General features: G+C 40.3%; 4 protein-coding genes and 2 long non-coding RNA genes across 10 annotated transcripts in view; 2 read left to right on the forward strand and 4 right to left on the reverse strand.

Annotated features, from left to right (window-relative positions):
* Nucleotides 1–1149: 1149 nt before the first annotated feature.
* LOC121051884 lies at nt 1150–3776 on the reverse strand. The gene is made up of 3 exons (XR_005807370.1): nt 3232–3776; nt 2487–2557; nt 1150–1479 (listed from the first exon to the last, which is right to left on the reverse strand). It is a non-coding gene; the product is annotated as an uncharacterized LOC121051884 (long non-coding RNA).
* Nucleotides 3777–4589: 813 nt separating this feature from the next.
* Nucleotides 4590–6803, forward strand: LOC112189567. Of its 2 annotated transcripts, none has more exons than XR_005806088.1 (3): nt 4590–5030; nt 6280–6413; nt 6617–6803. It is a non-coding gene; the product is annotated as an uncharacterized LOC112189567 (long non-coding RNA). The 2 variants fall into 2 exon arrangements; XR_005806087.1 differs by having other exon boundaries at nt 6280–6391.
* Nucleotides 6804–11269: 4466 nt separating this feature from the next.
* Nucleotides 11270–19123, reverse strand: LOC112186456 (aminopeptidase M1). 4 transcript variants are annotated; one of them, XM_040514101.1, is made up of 14 exons: nt 18736–19122; nt 18505–18650; nt 17998–18100; nt 17650–17836; nt 17480–17573; nt 17209–17362; nt 16961–17065; nt 16748–16864; nt 16450–16563; nt 16067–16249; nt 15691–15997; nt 15363–15484; nt 15176–15274; nt 11270–11482 (listed from the first exon to the last, which is right to left on the reverse strand). In XM_040514101.1, the coding sequence occupies exons 1-14, from the start codon at nt 18958–18960 to the stop codon at nt 11339–11341; spliced, it is 2100 nt and encodes a 699-aa protein (XP_040370035.1). In that variant the 5' UTR covers nt 18961–19122; the 3' UTR covers nt 11270–11338. The 4 variants fall into 4 exon arrangements, with proteins under 4 accessions (XP_040370035.1, XP_024180663.2, XP_040370036.1 ...); XM_024324894.2 differs by having other exon boundaries at nt 11440–11487; nt 18736–19119; XM_024324895.2 differs by lacking the exon at nt 16067–16249 and having other exon boundaries at nt 18736–19123.
* A 254-nt stretch (nt 19124–19377) lies between these two features.
* LOC121048865 (threonine synthase 2, chloroplastic-like) lies at nt 19378–20089 on the reverse strand. The gene has a single exon (XM_040514103.1). It carries the CDS (start codon nt 19937–19939, stop codon nt 19499–19501), a length of 441 nt encoding a protein of 146 aa, XP_040370037.1. The 5' UTR covers nt 19940–20089; the 3' UTR covers nt 19378–19498.
* A 1667-nt stretch (nt 20090–21756) lies between these two features.
* On the reverse strand, nt 21757–22686 carry LOC112186457 (threonine synthase 1, chloroplastic-like). The gene has a single exon (XM_040513522.1). The coding sequence runs from the start codon at nt 22576–22578 to the stop codon at nt 21757–21759; it is 822 nt and encodes a 273-aa protein (XP_040369456.1). The 5' UTR covers nt 22579–22686.
* A 1167-nt stretch (nt 22687–23853) lies between these two features.
* Nucleotides 23854–26068, forward strand: part of LOC121051303 — a 10206-nt gene continuing 7991 nt past the window's right edge. Inside the window, exons 1-2 of the mRNA XM_040513523.1 lie at nt 23854–23863; nt 24039–24156. Of these exons, the coding sequence (XP_040369457.1) occupies nt 23854–23863; nt 24039–24156 (128 nt within the window). The remainder of the gene's footprint in view (nt 23864–24038; nt 24157–26068) is intronic.

Below are 26068 nucleotides of genomic sequence, written 5' to 3' on the forward strand. Positions count from 1 at the left end.
AATGGTTGACCAATCAAGAGTTAGAATGAAAATTTAAGAAGGGTTGGCTGACCCTTCTCGCCCTATACTCCCTACGCCCATGCTGATCCCTAGCCTATTTGATGTCAAGGTAATGAGTGCTACAAGGCAAGTTAAAACCTTTACTAGGGTTTCTCTTGTTGCTTCATGTGCATATATTCTTGGGTTCACCAATCATCTTCCCAAAGATAGGGTTGATATCATATATTTTCAGGTTGGACGTATGACACTAGTAGTTAATCATGGACATATATAATTTCATTTTAACTAGGTAGCTTAATTTTCATGTGAATAATGTTCAATACATTTACCGTGACAGACTACAAAATGCATGAAAGTTAGCAGGTAGAAAACTAGAAATAATATGCAAGCACAATATGTAGTCAAGTATATGATAGGATGGTGGAGAAAACTGAAAAATCTTCAAATTTCACACAATGCAGTTGGTTCAACCAAATTTCTGAGTTGATTTTTCTAGTGAGGTGCATAGAGCGAGTTAACTTATTATAATATAAGAAAATAAATTTAATTTTTACGTTAATTATTGAATGATTATTGATTAATGTGCGCTCACGCTATAAACTACAAAGGGGGACATGACTTAACTAACTTGTGCATGGTGTGTGAAGGTTAAGATGGAAAAAAGAAAGAAAATGGTGGGCAGTGACGATCAAAAAAGAAATCCGTGATCCCTTCACTATATCTATTATTTTTAGATCTATTTGCCTTAATCACTCCCCAAGTCCCTAATTACATGCATCAGACCAACAAAAAAAAAAGTCTCTAAATATATGCAAGCATGACGTACTATAGTATGGCAGTCCACAAACGATTTATGCAGACCGGCGACAAAGAGTGCCGGCTCAAGGTGGTGCTTTGACTTGGGCTCGATCGTTCTTCTTTTTTCTGCCAATGAATAATTTTTCGTTTATAGTTGTGTATTTGTGTTGGATTTAACTTTTCACCTGTTGGGTAAATCAAAACTTTGGCTCTGAATGTAATGTATACCAAATCAGAAATCAAACTAATATATGTAATGAAATGTTTGCTCCCCTAAGGAAAAAATTTTAAAGAACTGTAAGAGACAAATAAATTTGACGGCTGAAAATAAAATAAATGTATAGTTTTAAGTTGTAATAGTTTCTGTTTTTATATTTAGTACATCTAAGAGATGCATTTGTCCCTCAATGTCCCTTAAAACAGTCTCTTAGGTGAGCAAATTTGTCACGCCCCAAATTTTGAATAACTAATTCAAAATCCGAGACATGAAAAATCAACTAGAACACAAGTCACTCAATTTCAAATCTCAAATTAATTATTACAACTCACTTATACAAAGTAAATATGTAAAGCTCAAATTGAGAATCACTCACCTCACTAATACAATCATTGTAAAACTACAACGATTACTCTAACCCGCACGATCACCGTCCTGATTCTCCTAACCTGCAAGATTACCCGCTACACAATTTGAATAGTCTACCGGGATTGCAACAACACCAAACGCGGTAAGCTCTTGACAGCTCGTGAGTAAATAAGAAAAAACTGTTGATTTATTTAAATTTCAATTCTTACAATCAAGTAAAATTTCAACAGTAATATGTTTGCAAAGAGACATCAAACCACTCATGGAAAACCACAAGGAAAACATTTTCACAATCCTCAAATCACAATACACTACACTGGTCCTACAAAACCCAACCCACATAGCACCACTTTGGTCCAACTTGACCCTACGTTAAAGTTCTAACTACATTGCTGTCTGTCATCTCGGTTATTATTTAACCAGCGGTCTTCGGACACCCTGCCCTCAGAGCACTACATCTCGGTTATTATTTAACCGGCGTTCTTCGGACTCCCAGTCCTCAGAGCACTACATCTCTGTTATTATTTAACCGGCGTTCTTCGGACTCCCCATCCTCAGAGCGCTACATCTCGGTTATTATTTAACTGGCGTTCTTCGGACTCCCTGTCCTCAGAGCACTACATCCCAACACTCTATACATCCCCCAATGTCCATCATAAAATCCACCTGACTCAGTGATCATAATCATCACATATAAATATGGAAATTCACGTATAAATATGGTAAGTCACGTATAAAGTACATATAAATATGGTAAGTCACATCTCAACCATAATAAATACATCATCACAATTCCACACTCTTCAATGTCACACCATTCCACATATAATCACGTAAATATATATATATATATATATATATATATATATACGTAATCACCCACTCAGGAATGACCACTAATACCAACTATAAATCAAGCACAAAAATCGTGAAAATCATTTTGTATACATAAAATCATTTTACTTACCTATGGACCGTAGTTGATCAAGTCCATATGATTTAAAACAAATATTTATTCCATAAATATTTTTCACACAATTACGACAAATAAATTAATTAAAGTTACTCGGTTCGTAATATGAACCGCGTGAGGTTTACTCACCTCTAATCCCGCAGCGTCTTCAATTTCACAAAACACGCCAAAACCGCTCACCAAGGAAGACCGTCAATCACCTAAATCCAATATGATCATAACTTAGCCAACAACTCATAAATAAAAATAAAGACGATCCAACGGTCGGATTGAAATTATATGATGATCCAACGGTCGGATCCTCACGGATCGCCCATAGGATCATCCCCCAAAATTATCACGAAGATCCAACGGTCGGATCTTCCTGAATCGTCCTTATAAACCTCTCCACAAAATTTCATGAAAATCCGACGGTCGGATTCTCACGAATCGCCTTCCAAAACACTAATTCACAATTACACGAAGATCCAACGGTCGGATCTTCGCCCGTGACCTCACAAAGTCACCGGGACAGTCATACGATCAACATATCAAAACTACAAGTCCATCGGACGGTCAGATCTTCAAAAAACATTAATTGGATCATCGAAATTAATCGAAACCGTAAAAATTCATAACTAAATCATACGATATCCTAAAATTATGAATTATATATGAAAACGATCGTATCGAAACGTAGAATATAAAACTGTAAAGAAATCACATTTTTGACCCCCGGAGGTGGCCGGAAAAGGGTCGCCGGACAAAGGGCAGAGCCGCCGCCGACCACCGCCAATGGTGTCGGGGCCTGGCTGCTCCTCTTCCTCTCATCAAGCCCAACAATTTTCATAACTAGCACGAAGTCTGAAAATGACCGGAAGGGGTCAAAAATTACCTTGAACAGTATGAAGGTGGCCGGAAAATGTCCAGAAACCGGCGAGCTCGATTTTCGACGTAAAAAACTCAATTTCAGGCCTCGATTCCTTCTAGGAGTTGTTAAGAACATCAAGGAGAACCCACTGGATCAAGAATCAATCAAAACGATGCACTACAGCCCGAGATATCCCGATCGAAAGATTTTCGTTTCGGATCGAAAACAGACCGAGCTCCGACGAACTTGAAACCGGTCACTCCAGGTGAAATCCTTCTAGTATGATGATCATCAGGTTGAGGTGAGTTCATGGAGCTAAGGATCAGAAGTTTTGGTGGCCGGAGTTAGGAGAAAACCGGCGTTGACTAAAATCGAGCTTAAATCGAAACAAGATCACCGCCGCCGCTACAGGACGTGCCGCCGTGAATGGCCACCACAGACGGGTGCGAAAGGACGAGGCGAAGCCAATGAAAGAAGTTTGGTGAGAATTGGTGGCCGGAGGAGGAAGAAATGGCCGGACGAATTTTGGAGGCGATTTCCGGTCGGGGACGGAGCTGCAGCTCCAGTTTCCCAATTTGGAAATTTCTGAAAAATTATTTTGGAAATTTCCGAAAATGGAAGCTTTATACAATTTTGGAAACTTTTTCAAAAAATCATAACTAATTCATACGAACTCCGATTTTTGTGTTCCGCATATGCACACGATCGTATCGACGAGCTCTACAACTTTCATGAAGGAAATTTTCCCAAATTCTGTACGTATAAAAAGTCGATTTCGCGTGCCCTTAATTAACATACGTTTTCGAAATATAATCGTTCTAACTAATTCCACACTTCTCCAAGCTTCGTACAATCACCCATGACTACGAAATCATTCTAAAATGTCCTCGGAAAATAATTTAGATTTTTCGGGGTATTACAAAATTTATATGACTGTATGTAATGATATCATTGCTCTCCTAGGATGCTAATCAGTTATATGGTAAGTAATTGCCCGTAATCAAAAAGAAATTGACAAAATATACATCTACATAATAAGGATATACAAAATATCCAATCTGGAAACCTAGAGTATGGCTCACGCCAATATTATTATGGTTTCAACGTTCAATATGGTTTTGGATTCTTTTTTCAAAGAAGAAAATAAAAAATAAATAAAAAAAGGAAAAAAACATGAAGTTATCAAAAAATAAAAAAAAATCATGAAATTAAAAATTACTGTTCCATGAGCAGCAATTAATAAGAGGGCCTACGTATATCCCTGCAATCTTACCATTCCTTGAGCAAGAAGGAATAAGACTAAAAGGGATATAAGTCTATAAAGACGGAGTAGCAGAGGTTTAAAGACAAGTATAGTCTTTCATCAACAAGACGTACCAGTACTTTGAGATAGCTGTTAGGAGATATGGATCAAATATCTGAGTTGGTGGAACCCCTTATGGGGACACAGCCAGTCGCTGCTTTTGATTTTAACAACTCGGCTTATTTCGGAGGCACTTGGGCTGCGTTTGGGGGGGGGGCTTTTTAGCTCCCCCGCTTATAAGCAGAAGACCCAGAAGCGTTTGGTAACCCGACTTCTGATCAGCTTCTTCCAAAAGCTGCTGCGGCTTCTCTAGAAAAGTAGAAGCTGCCTGACCCCTGCTTTCAGAAGCCAGAAGCCAGGATCTCACTGTAGCGGTAGTGACTGTAGGTTAATGAATCTTTGAAAATACCGGTCTCTATCCTCCCTTGGTTGAGGCAATTACGCAGACGCCATGGATACTCCTCTTCAGTCTTCACGCAGACGCTGCTCACTCGAATCTCTCTATCTCTCTTTCTGACTGGTATCACCTCTCTCCTTAACCCTCTAGCCTCTCTTTCATTGTCCTCGTCAATCAACATCACGATTCCGGGTATTGGAGTTATGGAATTAATTGAATATATTTATGGAAAGTTGGGGAATTGGGGTTTAATTCTTCAGCATTTTTTTCTTCCAGATTTTGGCTTCAAGGAAATAGCTTTTTGGGTCTATGTTTCTGCTTATGAAATTGCTCTGGTTTGGGCATTTACTGGTGTGAATTTGAGTTCTCAGCTTAAATTTAAGGTAGCTGATTAGCTTAGTTGCCTTGGAACTTTGTTCTAGAAGTTGGATACTGATTTGGTTGAGAAAATGGCTTGCATATTCCAATTGAGAATGAAAAAGATGAATACTTGAGCTGTGTGAGTGTAATGTTGGGTTTGCTTTAGAAGTGAGTTCATGTTTATATTGTTATCAATATATAATCAAAACTTTGCTTTCTTTTATGAAAGTGAAAACTAAGAAGAGATATGAAACCGATGTTTTGAACATTTCTAGTTTATCATTAGAAATCTAGGGTTGGGTTTGATGTATAGAAGTTTATGTTGTATATCACCCACGCTAGAAGAGAGTTTGAATCTGTGATTAATCTAAATTACATGAATATTTCTTGATGTTATTTAATTGATTTTTCTTTTGGTGAAATTGATTGATAGAACTTTGCTTCTATTTTCTGGTAAAGGAATCAAAGTGACTCAAAGCAGTACTAAACGATTGAGCCCTTGATGAACTTTTGCCAGACTTTTATTCTAGGAAGGAACCCCACTATTCAATCATTTCAATGCTTTGATGAACTGTATGTGTGGTTCATTGTGATGAAAAACAGAGAATTGAGAGAGAACAAAAATGTGAAAAGTGTGATTTTCATTGAATTGATCCCATTACAGTTATAGCTTGATCTTGTATCACTTCTAAAGCATAAAGCTCAAGTTGGGAGAACTATATAAGTATTAAATGTGGTTAAGTTCTTTTTAGTGTGTCTGGTTGATCCATTGTTTATTCCATTGAAAGTGTTTCTAATTGTCTTGACAGCTTATTTTCAATTAGTTGTGACATGGTTGGTGTTATGCTACTGCAATTTGATATGGTTGAGGGAATGTGAAGAGTCCATGTAAAAATTGGAATTGTGTTTCCATGAACATATATTTCATGCAGCAATTGATATCTGTACCCTTAGATAATCTGACATGTTTATTATGATACACAATAAGAGAGCTATTACTTGTGAGAGGCAGATGTTAAGCAAGCTGATGGAGTTCTGTTTTCAGAACAAGAGAGGAAGCGTCTCTTTGAGAAGTGGGGTATTGCACCGACTCAAAAGCGAGGCTGGAGCTAGCCAACCGCCATGTCTGTTATGATATTTTTGCTGGTTATTTTGCCTTCCTTATTTTGAGATTTATTTTTAGCGGATAATTTTTTCATTGCATATTAGCCTTCAATTGTAGCTGTTATATGAATAGCTTTGACTTGGCCAAAAAAAAAATTTGAATATCTTTGAGGTTTCATATGTTTCTCTATGAATGTGCTAGGCATAGAAATTGGATAAAAGGGTCTGTTGTTTGTTGTCAATAGGTCCAGCCCTGGTAGATTTTCCGTAGATCGGATATGTCAGGCCAAAGTTTTGATGCTGTAAGGAAGCTGAAGTTATTCAGAGATGAAACATACAGTGCCTTCTATTTAATAAGAACTCACCTGATGGAAAACTTGGTGTCATTTATGTACAGAATATGATAAGAGAACAAGGATTTTCTTATTGTGATCTAAGGTATTTTGGATATTTTTTATGCCGAATCCTTTGGAAAGGTTTTGGATTTGAATAATAAGTCATTTTGGTCATTTTAGACCTGCATAATCATTTCAGCTTCATGACCTTGAATGAATGCTTCAGTGAATTAAGGAACTATTGAGCATTGAGCACACTGTGATTTCTATGAGATTGGGTCAGGGAAGATTGACCTGGAATCTCCTTTGGTTGCAATTGCGAGTTAACTGTGTATTTGGTTGTTAAGGATTGGCTATGGTATGTATGTGGTTACTGATAATTGGTACTGCAGACAAAGATGAGTCGAAGACTGGTTCAAGTAGCATCTCAGGGGAACAATCAGAATTTAGAAAGTTAATGATTATGATCACTGAGTCATGTAGTTTTTATGATGGATAGTGGGGGATGTATAGAGTGTTGGGACGTAGTGCTCTGAGGACTGAGAGTCCGAAGAACGCCGGTTAAATGATAACCGAGATGTAGTGCTCTGAGGACTAGGAGTCCGAAGACCGCCGGTTAAATGATAACCGAGATGTAGTGCTCTGAGGACTGAAAGTTCGAAGACCGCCGGTTAAATATTAACCGAGATGTAGTGCTCTGAGGACAGGGTGTCCGAAGACCGCCGGTTAAATAATAACCGAGATGACAGGTATCAAAGTAGTTAGAACTCTAACGTGTTATTGGTGTTGGGTCCAAACAGTTGGGATGGACCAAAGTTGTAGTATTGTGGGTAGAGAATTGTGGAAATGTTTTTGTTGGGGATTTTCTGTGTTTTGTTTTGATGTTTCCTGGCAGATGTTGAAATTGTTGATTTGTACTTGAGTTAAAATAAACATGTTATAAAATCAACAATTCTTTCTTATTTACTCACGAGCTTTGCAAAAAGCTTACCGGGTTTTGTGTTGTTGAATTCCCGGTACACTATTCAAATTGTGTAGCGGGAAGTCTTGCAGGTTAGGAGAATCAGGGCGGTGATCGTGCGGGTTAGAGTAGTTGTTGTAGTTTTACAATGATTGTATTAGTGAGGTGAGTGATGCTCAATTTGAGCTTTACATATTTACTTTGTATAAGTGAGTTGTAATAATTAATTTGAGATTCGAAATTTGAGTGATTTGTGTTTTAGTTGATTATTCATGTTCCGGATTCGAAAAAAAAGTTATTCAAAATTCGGGGCGTGACAATTGGTGATAATGGCACTCCAATCATGGTCTTGTGCCCAACGGGTTCCTGAATTGCTGCAGGTACATCTTGGGATGTCATATGAAATAGAAAGCTTACAATGGAATTGGATAGATATAGGATTGGTGACATAGATTTTGCCCATTTGTATTATCTGTATTTTGTAGTGCAAATTATGAAACCTTGAGCTGAATGAATCAGTTTTGTTCCTGGATAGATAATTTCATTGTCCTGAGGAATCTTTGTCACGCCCTGAATTTTGAATAACCAATTCAAATCCGAAACATGAATAAACAACTACAACACACTCCACTCAAATTTCAAATCTCGAAAACCTCAGTTCAATCAATACAACTCACTTGTACAAAGTAAATTTGTAAAGCTCAAATTGAGCATCACACACCTCACAATTTACAAAGCTGTCAAACTAAAACAAATACTCTAATCCGCACGATCTCCACCATGATCCTCCTGACCTGCAGGACTACCCGCTACACAATTTGAATAGTGTACAGGGATTGCAACAACACCAAACCCGGTAAGCCATGACAGCCCGTATGAGTAAACAAGAAGGAACTGTTGATTTATTAAATTATAATTCTTACAAATCAAGTAAAAATTCAACAGTAATACGTCTGCAAAGAGACATCAAACCTCTCATGGAAAACCACAAGGAATACATTTTCACAATCCTCAAATCACAATACACCACACTGGTCCTACAACACCCAACCCACATAACACCACTTTGGTCCATCTTGACCATACGTTAGAGCTCTAACTATATCGCTACCTGTCACCTTGGCCTAGGCTTAAGTAATGCGACATACTTCGGTTAATAATAACCGTCGAACTTTGGACATCCCCGTCCTCAGAACAATATACTTCGGTTAATAATAAACAGTCGAACTTCGGACATCCCCGTCCTTAGAACACAAACACTCTGGTTATCCTTAACCGTCGAACTTCGGACACCCCGTCCTCAGAACACAAACACTCCGGTTATCCTTAACCATCGAACTTCGGACACCCCGTCCTCAGAACCCTACATTCTAAAACTCTATACGTCCCCCAATGTCAATCATAAAATCCACATGACTCAGTAATCATGATCATCACATATAAATATGGTAAGTCACATCTCAAACCATAATAAATAAATCATCACAATTCCACACTCTTCAATGTCACACCATTCCACATATAATCACATAAATATATATATATACGTAATCACCCACTCAGGAATGACCACTAATACCAACTATAGTTCACACAAGAAAATCATGAAATTCATTTTGTATAATTAAATCATTTTTCTTACCTATGGACCGTAGTTGATCAAGTCCATATGATTTAAAATAAATATTTATTCAATAAATATTTTCACACAATTACCACAAAAAATAAAATAATTAAAGGTACTCGGTTCGTAATATGAACCACGTGAGGTTTACTCACGTCTAATCCCGCTGCGTCTTCAATTTCACAATACACTCCAAAACCGCTCACCAAGGAAGACCGTCAATCACCTAATCAACATGATCTTTACTAAGTCAACAACTCATAAACAAAATTAAACGACGATCCAACGGTCAGATCGCAATTATATGATGATCCAACGGTCGGATCCTCACAGATCGCCCTTAGAATCATCCTCCTAATTTATCACAAAGATCCAACGGTCGGATCTTCCTGAATCGTCCTTATAAACATCTCCACAAAGTTTCATGAAAATCCGACGGTCGGATTCTCACGAATCGCACTCCTAATCACAATTTAGCAATTATACGAAGATCCAACGGTCAGATCTTCGCCCATGACCACACATGGTCACTGGGACAGTCATACGATCAACATATCAAAACTACAAGTCCATCGGACGGTCCGATCTTCACAGATCATTAATCGAACAATCGAAATTAATCAAAACCGTAAAATTCATAACTAAATCATACGATATCCAAAAATTGCGTATAATATATCGAAATGATCATAATGAAATATAGAATCTAAAAATGTAAAGAAATCATATTTTTGACCTCCGGAGGTGGCCGGAAAAGTTGCGCCGGAGTTTGGACAGAGCCGCCGCCGACCACCTCCAATGGTGTCGGGGCCGGGCTGCTCCTCTTCATCTCATCAAGCCAAACAATTTTCCTAACTAGCATGAAGTCTAAAAATGAACGGAAGTGGTCGAAAATTACCTAGAACAGTTTGGAGATGGCCGGAAATTTTCCAGAAACCGGTGAAGAAATGCAGAAACCAGCGAGCCACGATTTCGACGTAAAAACTTCAATTTTAGGCCTCGATTCCTTCTGGAGAGTTTTTACGAACATCAAGGCGAACCCACTGGTTCAAAAATAAATCAAAACGATGCACTACAACTCGAGATATCACGATCGAAAGGTTTTGGTTTTCGATCGAAAACCGGCCGAGCTCCGACGAACGTGAAACCGGTCACTTCAGGTGCGATACTTCTGGTATGATGATCATCAGGTTGAGGTGAGTTCATAGAGCTAAGGATCGGAAGTTTTGGTGGCCGGAGCTAGGAGAAAACCGGCGTTGACTCAAATCGAACTCAAGTCGGCCTCGAGCTGCTCCGCCGCGTAGCCGCCGTGTGGGGAGGAAATTAGGCCACCGGTCGACTCATGGGGAGGAGGCGAGCTGGTCTGGGCTTGGTTTCACTTCAAAAGCTCATCTGAGGAGGGAGAAATCGCGTAGAGAAGGTTGGAGTGATTTTCGGTCGCGGACGGAGGAGAGAGCCGACTGGTTTCCAAAATTGGAAACTGAAATTCTATTTTTGAAATTTTCCAAAAAAGGAAGCTTTATATTAAACTGGAAACTTTTTCAAAAAATCATAACTAATTCATATGAACTCCGATTTTTGCATTCCGCATATGTACGCGATCGTATCGATGAGCTCTACAACTTTCATGCAGGAAGTTTTCCCAAATACCGTATGTATAAAAAAGTCAATTTTCACGCGCCCCTAAATAACGTACGTTTTCGAAATAAAATTGTTCGAGCGAAATTCACAACTCCTCAAAGCTTCGTACTTCCTTCCATGACCATGAAATCATTACTAAAAATCCTCGGAAAATAATTTGAAGTTTCGGGGTATTACAATCTACCCTCCTTAAAGAAATTTCGTCCCGAAATTTAAGCGCAAGTCAATTTCTCCCGAATAAGGTTTTCTGTAAGTCATACAGAAAACAAATCAACCATCAAGAGTCCATCTTTACTAACTGTAGAAATCGACAAAGCTATGGCACTATGTATGAAAATACATCCCAATAGCCACTAAATCAATTTAACACTACGACATTCTTTCGCAATCCACATTTCTCAAAATTTCAACACAACAATTTCCTCAAGCAACACACACCCAAATCACCACGTGGTATTGCACAAAAAGCTATTTTCAAACTAGTCGTCACCCTGTACTGACATACAAGTACAGTGACCACTCTCACAAGGCAATGTGTAGAAAAACAACGCTGCACTAAATCAAGAATTTAAAGAAAAAAAATAATTAGACACCTCCACAATGTCTTCTTATTCAATATGGGCCACTTGGGCCAAAGAAACCGAACCAATCACATTTCGAATCGGCCCAAACCAAATTGGGCCAAAAACTCGGCCCACTAACCTTCTACTCGGCTCGGCTCGGCTCAGCCGTACTGTTTGGCTGCATTCGGTTCGGCTACAATATGAAGCTCTACATACTGTATGTATACCATACTGACCGTATATACATCCGTATATCGAGCATATACGAGATCCAAAAATATTTGTAAGAGGTAAGGTTCGAACTCCCGACCCTATACCCCCAAGGCTTTGCTCCCAACCACTGAAGCAAGAGCTGCTTTCATTAATATAAGCTCACGTGTTATATTTATTATGTCATAAGCTACATAATAAAAATAAACAAGAGGCGAGGTTCGAACCTTGGACCTCTAGTACAAGAACTTCTCTTTCAACCACTAGAGCACCAGCTGCTCTCGTTGCTATCCATGCAACTCCTTTTATTTAAACGCAATTGTTCCAGTAATCCGGCCCAACATATCCAAAACTGTTGCAGAAATCCGGCCCATAAATTTCGCCAAAACTATTTCAGAAATTCGACCCATCGGGCCTCCACCCACAGCTACAGTGAGGACCTTGATCCGGGGCAAGCCCACATACGGCCCACCTGCCACAGCTTATCCCTTCCGTGATTTACGGGAATCAGATCTACTTTCGGCTAAAGCTGTCTGCCACAGCGCCTCGAGATTCTCTCGGTCCCCTTACACGCTCTCCACGCGCCAACAACTTTTCCGTGTTTTCGGGCGACTTTAATCCAACGCGTAGAATGAATCACAGAGATCGTCCATCCAACGGTGGAGATCTGCTCACCTCGTTCTATAAATAAGTGCATTCTGAGGAAGCGACTGTTCACTCCAAAGGAAAAGAAAATTCTTCCGAGTTCCAGCCCTTTCTCTCTCAACCCTTCAGCCTTTCTTTCGAAACTCAAATCCTTTCTTCATCAATTTCAATCCTTCTCCTCCCGATCTTTTCTTCCATCATGGTAGATTCAATCCCTTCCTTCATCTGAGAAATTCAGATCTCCAATACACTTCATCAACTTCAATCCATTTAACAACAATTTCCCTTAAACACTCAACAACTTCGTTCTTCGATTTTCACTTTCTCTCAACTCATCACTATGGAACCACGAACTCTGCAACTAATGGAGCTTCAAACCCAGCAACAAATGGAACTACAAGCCCAGCAACCAACCGAGGAGGGAGGAAGCACCCAAGTAGCCGGGAGTAGTGCCAACACGCCTATCAGGCCGACCAATAACCGGTCGACTCCCACACCAGCACAACTAAGAATCCTTCAGGGGCTCTACTACGACAAGGGTCACAAGTACCCAACTCCAGAGCAGATTCAAGAGATCTGTCTTCATCTGAAACCGTATGGGCAGATCGAGGACAAGAACGTCTTCTTTTGGTTCCAGAACCTCAAGGCTCGTGAGAGGCAGAAGTTGAAGGAATTTCGGAACGTTCGGGTTGGTGGATCTCTCGATCTCAATTTTGGATCCACAAGTTCTACTGATGATGGTAGGTCCATTGATCTCAACTTTGGTTCCACTGGTTCTACTGTTGATGATGGATCAATCGATCTAACCCTTGGGTCATGCGTCGGCTATGGTGTTGACCCATATTCTTCCTCACCCTTCAACGCTAATATCAGTACTACCTCTTTTGGCCCAACAGGAGGACAATCTTCCATGGAACAACGAGGAGGAGATCACCAGGAGGTCGAAACTCTTTCCCTGTTCCCCGTGCACGGTGAGGACGTCCTTGGTAACCCTAGAGTTTGATTTTGTTCGGGTTACTAAGGATGTCCTCACCATGCACGGGGAACAGGGAAAGAGTTTCGACCTCCTGGTGATCTCCTCCTCATTGTTCCATGGAAGATTGTCCTCCTGTTGGGCCAAAAGAGGTAGTACTGATATTAGCGTTGAAGGGTGAGGAAGAATATGAGTCAACACCATAGCCGACGCATGACCCAAGGGTTAGATCGATTGATCCATCATCACCAGTAGAACCAGTGGAACCAAAGTTGAGATCAATGGACCTACCATCATCAGTAGAACTTTTGGATCCAAAATTGAGATCGAGAGATCCACCAACCCGAACGTTCCGAAATTCCTTCAACTTTTGCCTCTCACGAGCCTTGAGGTTCTGGAACCAAAAGAAGACGTTCTTGTCCTCGATCTGCCCATACGGTTTCAGATGAAGACAGATCTCTTGAATCTGCTCTGGAGTTGGGTACTTGTGACCCTTGTCGTAGTAGAGCCCCTGAAGGATTCTTAGTTGTGCTGGTGTGGGAGTCGACCGGTTATTGGTCGGCCTGATAGGCGTGTTGGCACTACTCCCGGCTACTTGGGTGCTTCCTCCCTCCTCGGTTGGTTGCTGGGCTTGTAGTTCCATTTGTTGCTGGGTTTGAAGCTCCATTAGTTGCAGAGTTCGTGGTTCCATAGTGATGAGTTGAGAGAAAGTGAAAATCGAAGAACGAAGTTGTTGAGTGTTTAAGGGAAATTGTTGTTAAATGGATTGAAGTTGATGAAGTGTATTGGAGATCTGAATTTCTCAGATGAAGGAAGGGATTGAATCTACCATGATGGAAGAAAAGATCGGGAGGAGAAGGATTGAAATTGATGAAGAAAGGATTTGAGTTTCGAAAGAAAGGCTGAAGGGTTGAGAGAGAAAGGGCTGGAACTCGGAAGAATTTTCTTTTCCTTTGGAGTGAACAGTCGCTTCCTCAGAATGCACTTATTTATAGAACGAGGTGAGCAGATCTCCACCGTTGGATGGACGATCTCTGTGATTCATTCTACGCGTTGGATTAAAGTCGCCCGAAAACACGGAAAAGTTGTTGGCGCGTGGAGAGCGTGTAAGGGGACCGAGAGAATCTCGAGGCGCTGTGGCAGACAGCTTTAGCCGAAAGTAGATCTGATTCCCGTAAATCACGGAAGGGATAAGCTGTGGCAGGTGGGCCGTATGTGGGCTTGCCCCGGATCAAGGTCCTCACTGTAGCTGTGGGTGGAGGCCCGATGGGTCGAATTTCTGAAATAGTTTTGGCGAAATTTATGGGCCGGATTTCTGCAACAGTTTTGGATATGTTGGGCCGGATTACTGGAACAATTGCGTTTAAATAAAAGGAGTTGCATGGATAGCAACGAGAGCAGCTGGTGCTCTAGTGGTTGAAGGAGAAGTTCTTGTACTAGAGGTCCAAGGTTCGAACCTCGCCTCTTGTTTATTTTTATTATGTCGCTTATGACATAATAAATATAACACGTGAGCTTAAATTAATGAAAGCAGCTCTTGCTTCAGTGGTTGGGAGCAAAGGCTTGGGGTATAGGGTCGGGAGTTCGAACCATACCTCTTACAAATATTTTTGGATCTCGTATATGCTCGATATACGGATGTATATACGGTCAGTACGGTATACGTACAGTATGTAGAGCTTCATACTGTAGCCGAGCCGAATGCAGCCAAATAGTACGGCTGAGCCGAGCCGAGCCGAGTAGAAGGTTAGTGGGCCGAGTTTTTGGCCCAATTTGGTTTGGGCCGGTTCGAAATGTGATTGGTTCGGTTTCTTTGGCCCAATATCTGTCACCTTAGCATAATACTGCTTACTCTGATGGAAACATGAGGAGATTTGATGCAAAATTGCTTCAACTCATTCACTGAATCAGGGATGGCCTCGCTTGATACTTTAACAATGTTATAACATACCTATAGAACAGATGAGATAAGAGTTATGCTACCATAAGAAGTTGGTGTAAGTGTAACTGATGATCAGAGACAAAAAACTTTTACTTACGTCTATAAGCTTTGATAAGACAATATAATCAGCTTCTTTTCTGTATACATCCATCAAGGAAAGCAAAGATGATAGTGACAGTTCACAAGCTTCGCAAAGGGCGTATGCATCATCCAGAATACCTGCAATGATACGTGGAGCTATACATCATCTTTATTTCAGTAGTTTAACATATATGCTGTAGCAATATAGAATATAGTAAACAATGTAAGAAGAGAACCAACACAGAATTGGTCATTTTCCTCCTAACCAGAAGAAAATGTTCAGTGATTATTTGAATGAATGCAGCATAAATCATCACTAGTTGAAATTAATAAGAGATGCATACCAAATTTGTCTGTTGCTTCCAAGCTATTATGCTCAATAGCCTTCCTAAGTCGAGCTGCTAGCTTATCTTCATATTTTACCCTATAAAAACCACTCTGCTCGATATTAACCTTGACCCACAGTTGTTCATCACATGTCTCTTTATTCTTTAAATTAGTATCAGAAGTGTCAACAAGATCTGATATGTCCACTTCACTGGACTTTGTTTCCAAAAGGAAATTCTTGCGTCTCTCATATGAACCGAGTGAAATAGTTACTGGAACAATCCATTTCCCTTCACTATGCAAACCTGCTGACAGAAACTGTGTCTGCCAAACCAAAACTCTTTTAGTCTTTCACAGATAATACGACTGGTTTATGAAAGTGATCAATATTACCTGCTCAAATTCCAAAATATGATCCTTTGCTGTTACAGAGATCACAGGATATCCTTGTTTCTTAGTCCAATCATCCATCATTTCACTGATTTTGAGACCAGATTCCTCCGACAGAACACTCCATAAATCTTCTGTCTTTGCATTTTTTTCAGAATATCTTTTTATGTAGGAACTTAACGATTTCTGATTTGATAACGAGGTCACACAGTTAAAGTGATAAATAAAAAAATGCTAATAGATTTTCACTCATTATAGATAAATTGATACTGCAAACTAGAATGACTTCATAACACGCTGAGTGATTTCCACATATGATATTCACTATGAAAACATGAAGTTATTGGTGCAAAGGTTTCTGTAACTTAAGGACGTTAATTTTGTACCTGGAATATATCATCACCAAGATAAGCCTGCAGCATTCGTATAACAGCAGATCCCTTTTCATAACTGATAGCATCGAATATTTCAAGAACTGAACGTGCGTGGTGTACCTCTACCTGACATTATGCAGAACAGTATATTAATAGATGATGGATCAAAATTATCTATTTACAGGATCTGAAATGTATAGGAGTGATAATATATATTTTTTCCTTGCAGCATATGAACAGAGAGAAAGTCTATCTTTTATGAAGTCCAGAGCATTTTTTTGCAAATATTAACATTAGTATTTTTCGTTACCTGAATTGGATGTGATTGTTCCAGGGCATCCATAATTAGGCCACCAGTAGTATATTGAAGAAATTGAGACCAAACTTTCCACTCAGGAAACAAAATATCAGTGGCCATATAACTTATCTGGCAAAACATGATCAAGCAGGCATACAACAAATAAGAGAACTATATCCAGGAAAAAAAAATCAAAAAGTAGAGAGCTGAAAGTCTCAAAAGTACCCATGTTGCAAAACCCTCGTTAAGCCATAAATCAGTCCACCATTCCATTGTTACCAGATTGCCAAACCACTGATGTGCTACTTCATGTGATACAACAATTGCCATCTGAAAACATAAGAAAAGAATTACAAAGCATACCACAAATGAGAAAACCCTACCTAACAACACAATGGAATGTTGTGATTCATTGAGAGGAGAGACAGCAAAAGAGAAACAAAGCTTAAACCAGAGTCAGATATTAAACACACTCTTTGCTTTCTTGCTGCTGTGGAATGCAAAGGATCAAAAAGCAGTTCAGTTTCACGGTATGTGATCAAACCATAATTCTCCATGGCCCCACCGGAAAATTCAGGAACCGCAACCATATCAAGTTTGGGGAGTGAGTAAGGCGTTGAGAAGTATCTAGATGACAAAACTAGGTTAGAAGGAGTTTAACACCGCAATGAACAGTGAAAGAAATCTTATCAGTCTGTATGACTACTGAATTGAACAGCAACATTTGAGAGTGAAGGAAATTACTTGGAGAAAAGATCAAGGGTCATAACAGTAACATTTAACGCAAATTCCCCTTTATCACTCTTCCCAACAGGGCAATATGCACTAACCTTTACCCCTGCAAACGAACTTTCAATACTACATAAAGAAATTAGTTTAACAATTGAACAAATTCTCCATTGCTATATGCAAACCATCAGATGTTGTATCTTCAATATGATCAAATAGGCCAACAACAACAGCCACCAAATAAGTTGACATGATTGGAGATTCCTCAAAAGACACAGTCTTAACATCTCCATCACACTTCTCATTAATAATAGGCATATTGGACAAAGCTGTCAGCTCTGATGGTACATCTAATGCTATCTTGAATCTAGCCTGTTAAGAAATCAGTTGAAGCAGAAGAATTGCCAAAATGCTTTATATTTGTATGACTGTTTGATAATATGTGGTGGAAAAATATATAATTTATTCAGGGGTTTTTTTTCAGATAAAAATTGAGTTTGAACCAATTATGCGAACTTTTCAAACGCAAGTACCTTGAGAGCAGGTTCATCCCAACATGGAAAGAACCTCCTCGCATCCACAGCTTCGAATTGAGTAACAGCCATATTCTTTTTCTCTTCCCCATCCATATAAGCACTGTGAAAATCATTGAATGATTTCATTAGACATCGAGTTTGTTAGCAAAGATGCTACAGGTCGAGAGAATTAGATAATAGCATTTCCACTTGTCTAGGAATTTTAGTACATCAAAATTTTCCAACTCCACAGAGCATAACTTATTTAAGTTTAGCTGAGTTAGATTAATACTCTGATATGTAGTATCTGCATCTGTCTACAGTCATATCTTTTATCTCCTTTTTCCTTGGCAACCAAACAGACAAGAAAGTGGTAACAATGAAGACTCCATGTAACTAACTAGATAGCCTGACATGCATTTCTTCTTTTCTACACGCCTACTTAGTAGTTCGTACATTTCAGAAATATATCATTTCAGTGCTGCAACTGCTAGTTTATCTGGAAAATCAAACAAAATTTCTTACCATTTATATAACCCCACCAAGTGCGCATTAAGGACTGCAGAAAAGTCAACCCCCAAGACTCCCTCACCAATACCAAGTGCTTTATCAAATACCAAAACAAGAACTTCATCATCTCCATCCAAAACAACATCGCAGGGGTGGTACTTCTGCAAATTAAGAATGAAGATCTTTCTTAGTGGAAACCCAACAAACCAACTTGATAAAACAAAATCATTGATTCAGAATTGTTACTTGGCCGTGAGAGTTGGTGAACCAAACTTGATGAACATCAAGTTCAAGAGCGTTCAAGACAAGAAACTTGGTCTCTTCAACGATGCTAACGTTAATCTGCACGGTGCCGGAGAAGGTGCAGGCAGAGAGATCAAGTTTGAGATGAAGATCATAGCGTTTCGGGATTGCAAAATTCGGTAACCTTGCTTGGCCTTTAAATTGCTCTATGCCTTGCTTCTGTTCCATATCTCTATGTAGCTTTATGCAGGAAAGCTAAACAAGTGAGCTAGATATATATTATATTCTCTGGTAGTGATGATAGGAGAAAAACTTCATAGAATGATAGACGGTTAGCTGATGTTTCAGTTTTGTATCTTTGCGCAGAAAGTCATGGCGGCTAAGGATGACGATGGCCATTATCTTGTCTCTGCTTCATTTAGTCAACTAATAGATCCATAAATGGGTGAAAGGCCAATGAATAATGGATCCCTCCATTTTTATAACATCGATTGCCTTAATGTAAGGGGTGCCATCATTTTAGACATTGAGAACTTAGCGAGGGAAGAAAAAAAAAAAAGTGGTCCAGATAGATGAGGGGTACAGCAAGCATCATACAGAAAGCATAAAAGAAATTGAACTCGAGCGAAATTTTCACTTGTTTAATGAAAGTTAGAACCTTAAGCACATGGTTTTTTATTTTTTTGGTAATGAGAACCATAAGCAGAAAGCAAGGGGAATAAGAACCCAAGCAGAACCCTTATCCACTTGTAAACAGACGAAGGACCTAGTAAACCATCGAACAGTAAAATTTCAAGTAAGGGGGAAGGTGGTTGGAGAACCCAATCAGGAGGACACTTCCCGCTATGAGCCGACGAAGCAACAAGGTGAGCTGCTTTGTTAGCTTTTCTACTGATCCGTGACCAGTCAAAATGCTGGGTTGAAGAGAGGTACCGGACTTGAATGAGCAGTCAAAATCCGTGACCATCAACTCCTCCTCGGTCGCCTCCTCCACAATCCCATCCGACTTCTTCAGCGCATACACGGCCCTGTCAATGGAAACAGGATCCCCAATCTGAATTGCAGACGCAAACGTAGTGTTTGCCTTCACAGGCTTGAACTCCTCATCCCACCCCGACTTGTAATGCAAGTACAAAGGGTTTGCATTTGCAGCTTGAGCACACACAAGTCTAGGAATCTTATCAACCAGGCCTAACTCCTTACACATATGAAACCCTTTGTAGAATGCATATATATTTCCGAGATTGCCTCCCGGAACTATAACCCAATCCGGGACCTGCCAATCAAACTACTGCAGAATCTCAATAGCTGCTGTTTTCTGGCCCTCCAGTCTCAAACTGTTCAGAGAATTAGCTAAATAAATAGGCAATTGTGGGAGTGGTCAAATTCTGTTGGGCATGCAATTAAGGCGATTAACTCCGCAGTTAGTATGACGTTAAATTTCAGTCATGAATGCGGCGATTATTATGACAATAACTACGCACAATGATTATGATTATAAGTGCGCAATAAGTGTGCAATGAATGACGGTCGTAAGTACGCAATGATTAACTGTTATTAGTGCAGTAATAATTATCATTATAAGTGTGTAAATAAATGCAGCCATCAAAGCAGAAATAATGGCGGCTTGTTCCCGAAGTAAGTCATCACCTATATAAAGGAGGCTCGATGTCCAGGTAATCCATGGAATTCCAATTATCTCTACTCCACGATTAAGAAACGTACTGACTTAGGCATCGGAGGGTTTTCTGCAGGTACCCCCCCTTCTCCTCGAGCTGATGGTCAAACTCCAGGTCAACGCTCGAAGGAAGCCTCTCGATTGTTCCCAGGTCAGCTCCTGCTCCAGTCCGCATAAATTGTTGGGTCAAACTCCTCTACGGAATTTTTCACCTCCAACAAGTGGCGCCGTCTGTGGGAAACACTTATCCCTAAAAAGTGATGGCGGGAGCTGCCCCTGATGGGATTCCATTTCTGTCACTAAGGACTGGGAGTGATGGAATACAAGCCTCGAAGTGACAAAAGTCTGGATAACGTAGACTAGCGTTCCTTCCTTTAGTAATCATATTCTGACTTTTTCCTTTTATATTTAAAATATATTTGTGGTCAGTGTTGTTGAAATGTATGTGTGAGACTGGTGGCCAGAGTAAATACCCAAGGCCGGTGGCTATGGAGAATAAAATGTTGTTGATTAGATTCAATGGGAAATGGGGGCAATTCCATGTCTCATGCTGAAAATGAATCTTCACCTTGAGGAAAGAATCGAGCAGGCCAGGGCCTGAGGAAAGATTCAGGGCGGCCAAGGCCCGAGGAAAGAATCAGGGCGGCCAGGGCCTGAGTAAAGAATCGGGGCGGCTAAGGCTCGAGTAAAGAATCGGGACGGCAAGGGCTCGAAGAAATATTCAAGGCAAGATTTGAAGTAGCTAGAGAATGGAAATTTCCTCTTAGGACGAGTGTTCAAAGAGAAAATTTGGGGGCATTGTGGGAGTGGTCAAATTCTGCTGGGCATGTAATTAAGGCGATTAACTCCGCAGTTAGTATGGCGTTAAATTTCAGTCATGAATGCGGCGATTATTATGATAATAACTACGCACAATGATTATGATTATAAGTGCGCAATAAGTGTGCAATGAATGACGGTCGTAAGTACGCAATGATTAACTGTTATTAGTGCAGTAATAATTATCATTATAAGTGTGTAAATAAATGCAGCCATCAAAGCAGAAATAATGGCGGCTTGTTCCCGAAGTAAGTCATCACCTATATAAAGGAGGCTCGACGTCCAGGTAATCCATGGAATTCCAATTATCTCTACTCCACGATTAAGAAACGTACTGACTTAGGCATCGGAGGGTTTTCTGCAGGTACCCCCCCTTCTCCACGAGCTGACGGTCAAACTCTAGGTCAACGCTCGAAGGAAGCCTCTCGATTGTTCCCAAGTCAGCTCCCGCTCTAGTCCGCATAAATTGTTGGGTCAAACTCCTCTACGGAATTTTTCACCTCCAACAGCAATTCTGCAGTCACTTCTCAAATCAGATTCATACAGCCATCGAAATCGGTGTCGATGCTTAGCACAAAGGCCCCGTTTGCGATGGGCTGGACCAGCTGCGCCATCGAGATCTTATTCGCCGGCAGAAACACAATGGAGGGGATCTCGGCAGAGGCGCAGTAGGCGGACAGGGCGGCGGAGGTGTCACCGGTGGAGGCGCATCCGACGCCGACGACGGGGCGGTTCATTTTGAGGAGGCGATTGACCTGGCTGACGAGGACGGTCATGCCTAGGTCCTTGAAGGAGCCGGTGTGGCTAATGCCGCAGTGCTTGACCCAGAGCTCGTTGCCGAGGACTGTTTTACCGTAGCGCTTGGCCCAGAAGAGGTTGGAGTTGCCCTCGAAGGCGGAGACGATGTCGTCGCTGTCGATCTCAGGGAGGACCCACTCCTTCTTGGACCAGACACGAGAGCTATAGGGCCAGGTGGGTTTGCCGACGCGGGAGTCGAAGAGGTCGCGCCAATACTTGCCGTCGTAGTTCTTGAGGGCGGCCATGCCGTGCTGGACGTCGAGGAGGCCGCCGGACTGGGAGCGGTAGACGACCTCGTCGAGGGAGTAGGACTCGGACGACGTGTCGTCTGCGGGGGAGTTGAAGGGGACGTAGTTGGCGGAGAAGTGGTGGGTGTGGGTGGTGTTGTGGCTGTGGGCGTCGTCGCGGATGTTGTCGCGGCATTTGGCGGCGGAGGAGGAGGAGGAGCATTTGATGGTAGTGGTGAAATGGGGTTTGGTGGAGGGTGGGGAAATGGGTTTCTGGGGTTTGAGAGAGAAGGAAGGGGATTGGAAGAGAGAGGAAGACGCCATTGTTGAGATTTGAGAGGTTTTGTGAGGGAGGGAGGGAGTTGGGTGCTGGTTTTGGTGTGGGTCAGGTGGAGAGATCTGAATGGGGTATCTGGTTTTGGTACTAGTACTAGTGACGTTGGTGTAGGGTACGGTTTAGGATAGGTTACCTTTATTTTTTATTTTTTTATATATTAACTTTATGCGGTGATAAATTAATATTTCAGCCGCCTTCGTATAAAATGTTAAATGTGTGCACAGTTTGATAAGAACCAATCAGAAGTTATGAACTATTTGAGTGACTTATTACTAGAAGTTTGTTTCATCAAAATGGTGCTCTATATATGGACAGTGTCGAATGCTATTCGACAACAACACTTGAGGTGTATTGCCATAAATGGTTGATGTAAAAATTACATGAGGAAGAGATGCATGTAAAGAAAAAAAGAAGAAGAATAAAATGCGTTTGTTTGATTTTGATGCAGGATGAAGGAATTTCATATAACAAAGTGAAAAGTTTGAATAAAGCTATATTTGTATTTGCTCTATATACCTAACTAACCAGAAAATATATACTTCAAAAAAAATATATTCTTGATATAAACTAAAGCATAAGAAAAAGAGAACAGAGAGAGACATAATATATGAGGAGGTAGAAGTGTTTAATTCATTCTCTCATTAGGCCCATTTATATGTGAGTACTAATGTTTACATCATAAAAATATAACTATGAGTATTTACGTGGACAACCATATATATATAACATTTATAACACTCTCTGTTGATTGTCCACCAATACATGATATGGTGTTGGATGCGCTTGATGTTGTCTCATTAAAAACCTTTATCAAGTAACAAAAACTCAGTAGGAGAAAAACAACCCTGTTGAAGGAGAAAAATAGTGCAAGGTGCATATGTCCTGGCTAGGTAACATAATTTTTAATGTTCCTCCTGATGAGAATATATATCTCCCTGATTGATGCAAGCTTCAATCATGAATCTAATAAAATACATGTACCATGTATAGTGGATATGATGTGTTGATCACATAAGTGAGACCATGTGTTAGGGTAATACCAATAAAACTATGATATTCTCAATAAATCTTATCTCACATGATAACAGTATAAACAATTTCCTATGCTCAACTTCATAAATAAAGACATTAGCTATAGAAAAACAATGTAATAACAATTGGCGCACATTTACTTTTATACAATATTCCAAGCATTGTGTTTCAGTGGTAAAAACGGGGTTGTCGTGAGGGCTTCCATCTCCGAGATCCGGTACCTGTCAACCATGAACAGAGGTCAGAGGGAAGATCGGGCTAGCCGGCCTTCGACTCTCCGATGTTTAAGTCATATACATGTGAGAATGTAGACTAGGTAGGAGTTAGTGGAGAATGGTGGCTTACCTTGAGTGAGTGGAGAGACATGTATTTATAGTGTGGGGACGGATTTGTCACCCTTTTATTTCCAATGTAGGACTAGCTGTGGTCTACCCGATACCACAAGTATATGGTATCGGCATCATGTTTGGGCTTTATTGGCGTTACTTTAAGTTGCTAATGAGCCTTGTGCTTCCAATATTTGTGCCTGAGAGGTATCTATACCAACAAGTCCTCTAAGTTCTCTTGGATGGGGAGTTTGTCTTTCGTAGAAGTATCTGAAGTGCAAGGCAAGTATATTTGCCACGTGGCTTCCGTACAACCATTACCCAGTGTTCTAAAAATCGGCCGCGTAGGCGCTGGGCGGTGGCTTTCCGACTCGATTAATGCCAAATCGGGAAGGTTGAGCGGGCTGGGGTTAGGCCGCTGCCTGGGTGGCCTCGGTAGCCGACTAGGCACCTGAGCGGGTGGGCGGCCACTCTAGGCTGGCTTTCACGTTTATATAGAAATGTTTTTTTTTCCGACCTGCCTAATCGTGTTACGAGACGCGATCTGCCTCTCTCTCAATCAACTACTGGGCACTTCTCTCTCTCTCCACCGCGAGTCTCTTAATTCGATTCTAAGGTTCTAACTCCTCTCCAATACTGCTTCGTCCTCTCTCTCAATCATCACCCTCCATCTCTATCTCTTTGATTTGATTTATTGACTGGGTTTTCTAAAATTTGCTTTTTCTGGGTATATGAAATCCATGTTTGGGTTTATTGATTGAATGGTTGCTGCAAATCTGCAATTGCAAATGAAAAATGAGTTTTGTGTTTTCTGTGCTGTATTGGTTTGTGTTCAGATAGTGAAAAATCAACATCTTGAGGTATTCAGAAAGCTCAATTTTAGTGGGTACCAAATATGGAAATTGAAAATATTGGATGGTCTGATGTTGATACCGCTACCACATATTCTTAGCTGACTATGCAAAAGTGATGGGTTTTATTGCATTGTTGTTCCTGTTCTTTGTGTTTTCAATTGGCAACTTATGAATTGGTCAACTTTCTAATGTGAAATGAGTGATGGGAATGGCGTTGATGCTGCTATGTACTTATGAAGCTTTTCATGATTGTGCAAATGTTGTATCTGATTGGATCATAATAATCACTTGCTACAAGTAAATGGGAGTGACGTTTGTTTAATGTTTAACAATTGTTGATTGTTCGTTTGATTGTTTGGAACATTGGATTATACCTGCGAGTCTGGGAAAAAAAAAAAAGAGCAGCTGCAGCTTTGTTTTTAGATGAAAAGCAAGCAGCTTTGTTTTATGTCAAGACAATATCCTCTTGTGTACTAAATAATAAAGAATGTTCTTTTAGTAGACTAGCAGTATGCCTTCTATAATTGTCATGAACTACATGATAAGTCATAGTTGTTTCCATAGTAGTATAAATCATGAATATTCAATATTCAATTATATTACTCTTTATATATTCTTATATATAAATAAATTCTATAAAAATAAAATAAAAAAGAAGGGCTAAATACGGGTTACTACCCTGTACTTTGAGTCCGAAATCAATTTAGTCCCTGTAGTTTCAATTTCATTAAAAACACCCCTGAGGTATCAAATTTTGTCTAATCGATCATTCCATTAGCCATCTGTCAATTGGCATCGTTAATCAGCCTATGTGGCGTGCCACGTCAGCTCATGTGGGACCCACCAATCAAGTAAATTTCTAAAAATGCCCTTGACTCTTATCTGACCCAAAAACCCTATTACAGCCCCCCAAACCCAATTACCCATATCTTGTTTCGCGACTGACCTCCTAAAACTGTCCCAAATCTAGAAATCCTCACTGTCGTGCTTTCAAATTGAAAAAATCGAGAAGGCTGATTGAAGGCTCAAAGAAACAAATGCGTCTGCCTTGATTAGAAGAAGATTCGACATAGCCGGCAATGAGATCGAAGTTTGGATACCCAGAAAAACGAAGGGTGGAGATGATATTCCTCGTTACGGTGAGTTTGGTGTTTGGGGTTTTGGATTACGGTTTTGGATTAAGATTTTGGATTACTGTTTGAAATCTAGTAAATCGAGGTTGGGTTTTTGAAATTTTGAAATTGGGGAAAAAGGATCTGGTGTGT

This window comes from Rosa chinensis, chromosome 2 (assembly GCF_002994745.2).
Source record: "Rosa chinensis cultivar Old Blush chromosome 2, RchiOBHm-V2, whole genome shotgun sequence".
Lineage (NCBI taxonomy): Eukaryota > Viridiplantae > Streptophyta > Magnoliopsida > Rosales > Rosaceae > Rosa > Rosa chinensis.

Bases quoted from the DNA above. Each gene is read 5' to 3' on its own strand.
- LOC112186456 (XM_040514101.1), bottom strand. From the start codon at position 18,960: ATGGAACAGAAGCAAGGCATAGAGCAATTTAAAGGCCAAGCAAGGTTA. The intron at 15,275-15,362 runs GTAAGTAAAAGT...TCTGTTCTATAG, and splicing joins TCTTATCAAAGCTTATAGAC to GTATGTTATAACATTGTTAA. The intron at 11,483-15,175 runs GTAAGCAGTATT...GATTTAGTGCAG, and splicing joins CTCCTCATGTTTCCATCAGA to CGTTGTTTTTCTACACATTG.
- LOC112186457 (XM_040513522.1), bottom strand. From the start codon at position 22,578: ATGGCGTCTTCCTCTCTCTTCCAATCCCCTTCCTTCTCTCTCAAACCC.
- LOC121048865 (XM_040514103.1), bottom strand. From the start codon at position 19,939: ATGTGTAAGGAGTTAGGCCTGGTTGATAAGATTCCTAGACTTGTGTGT.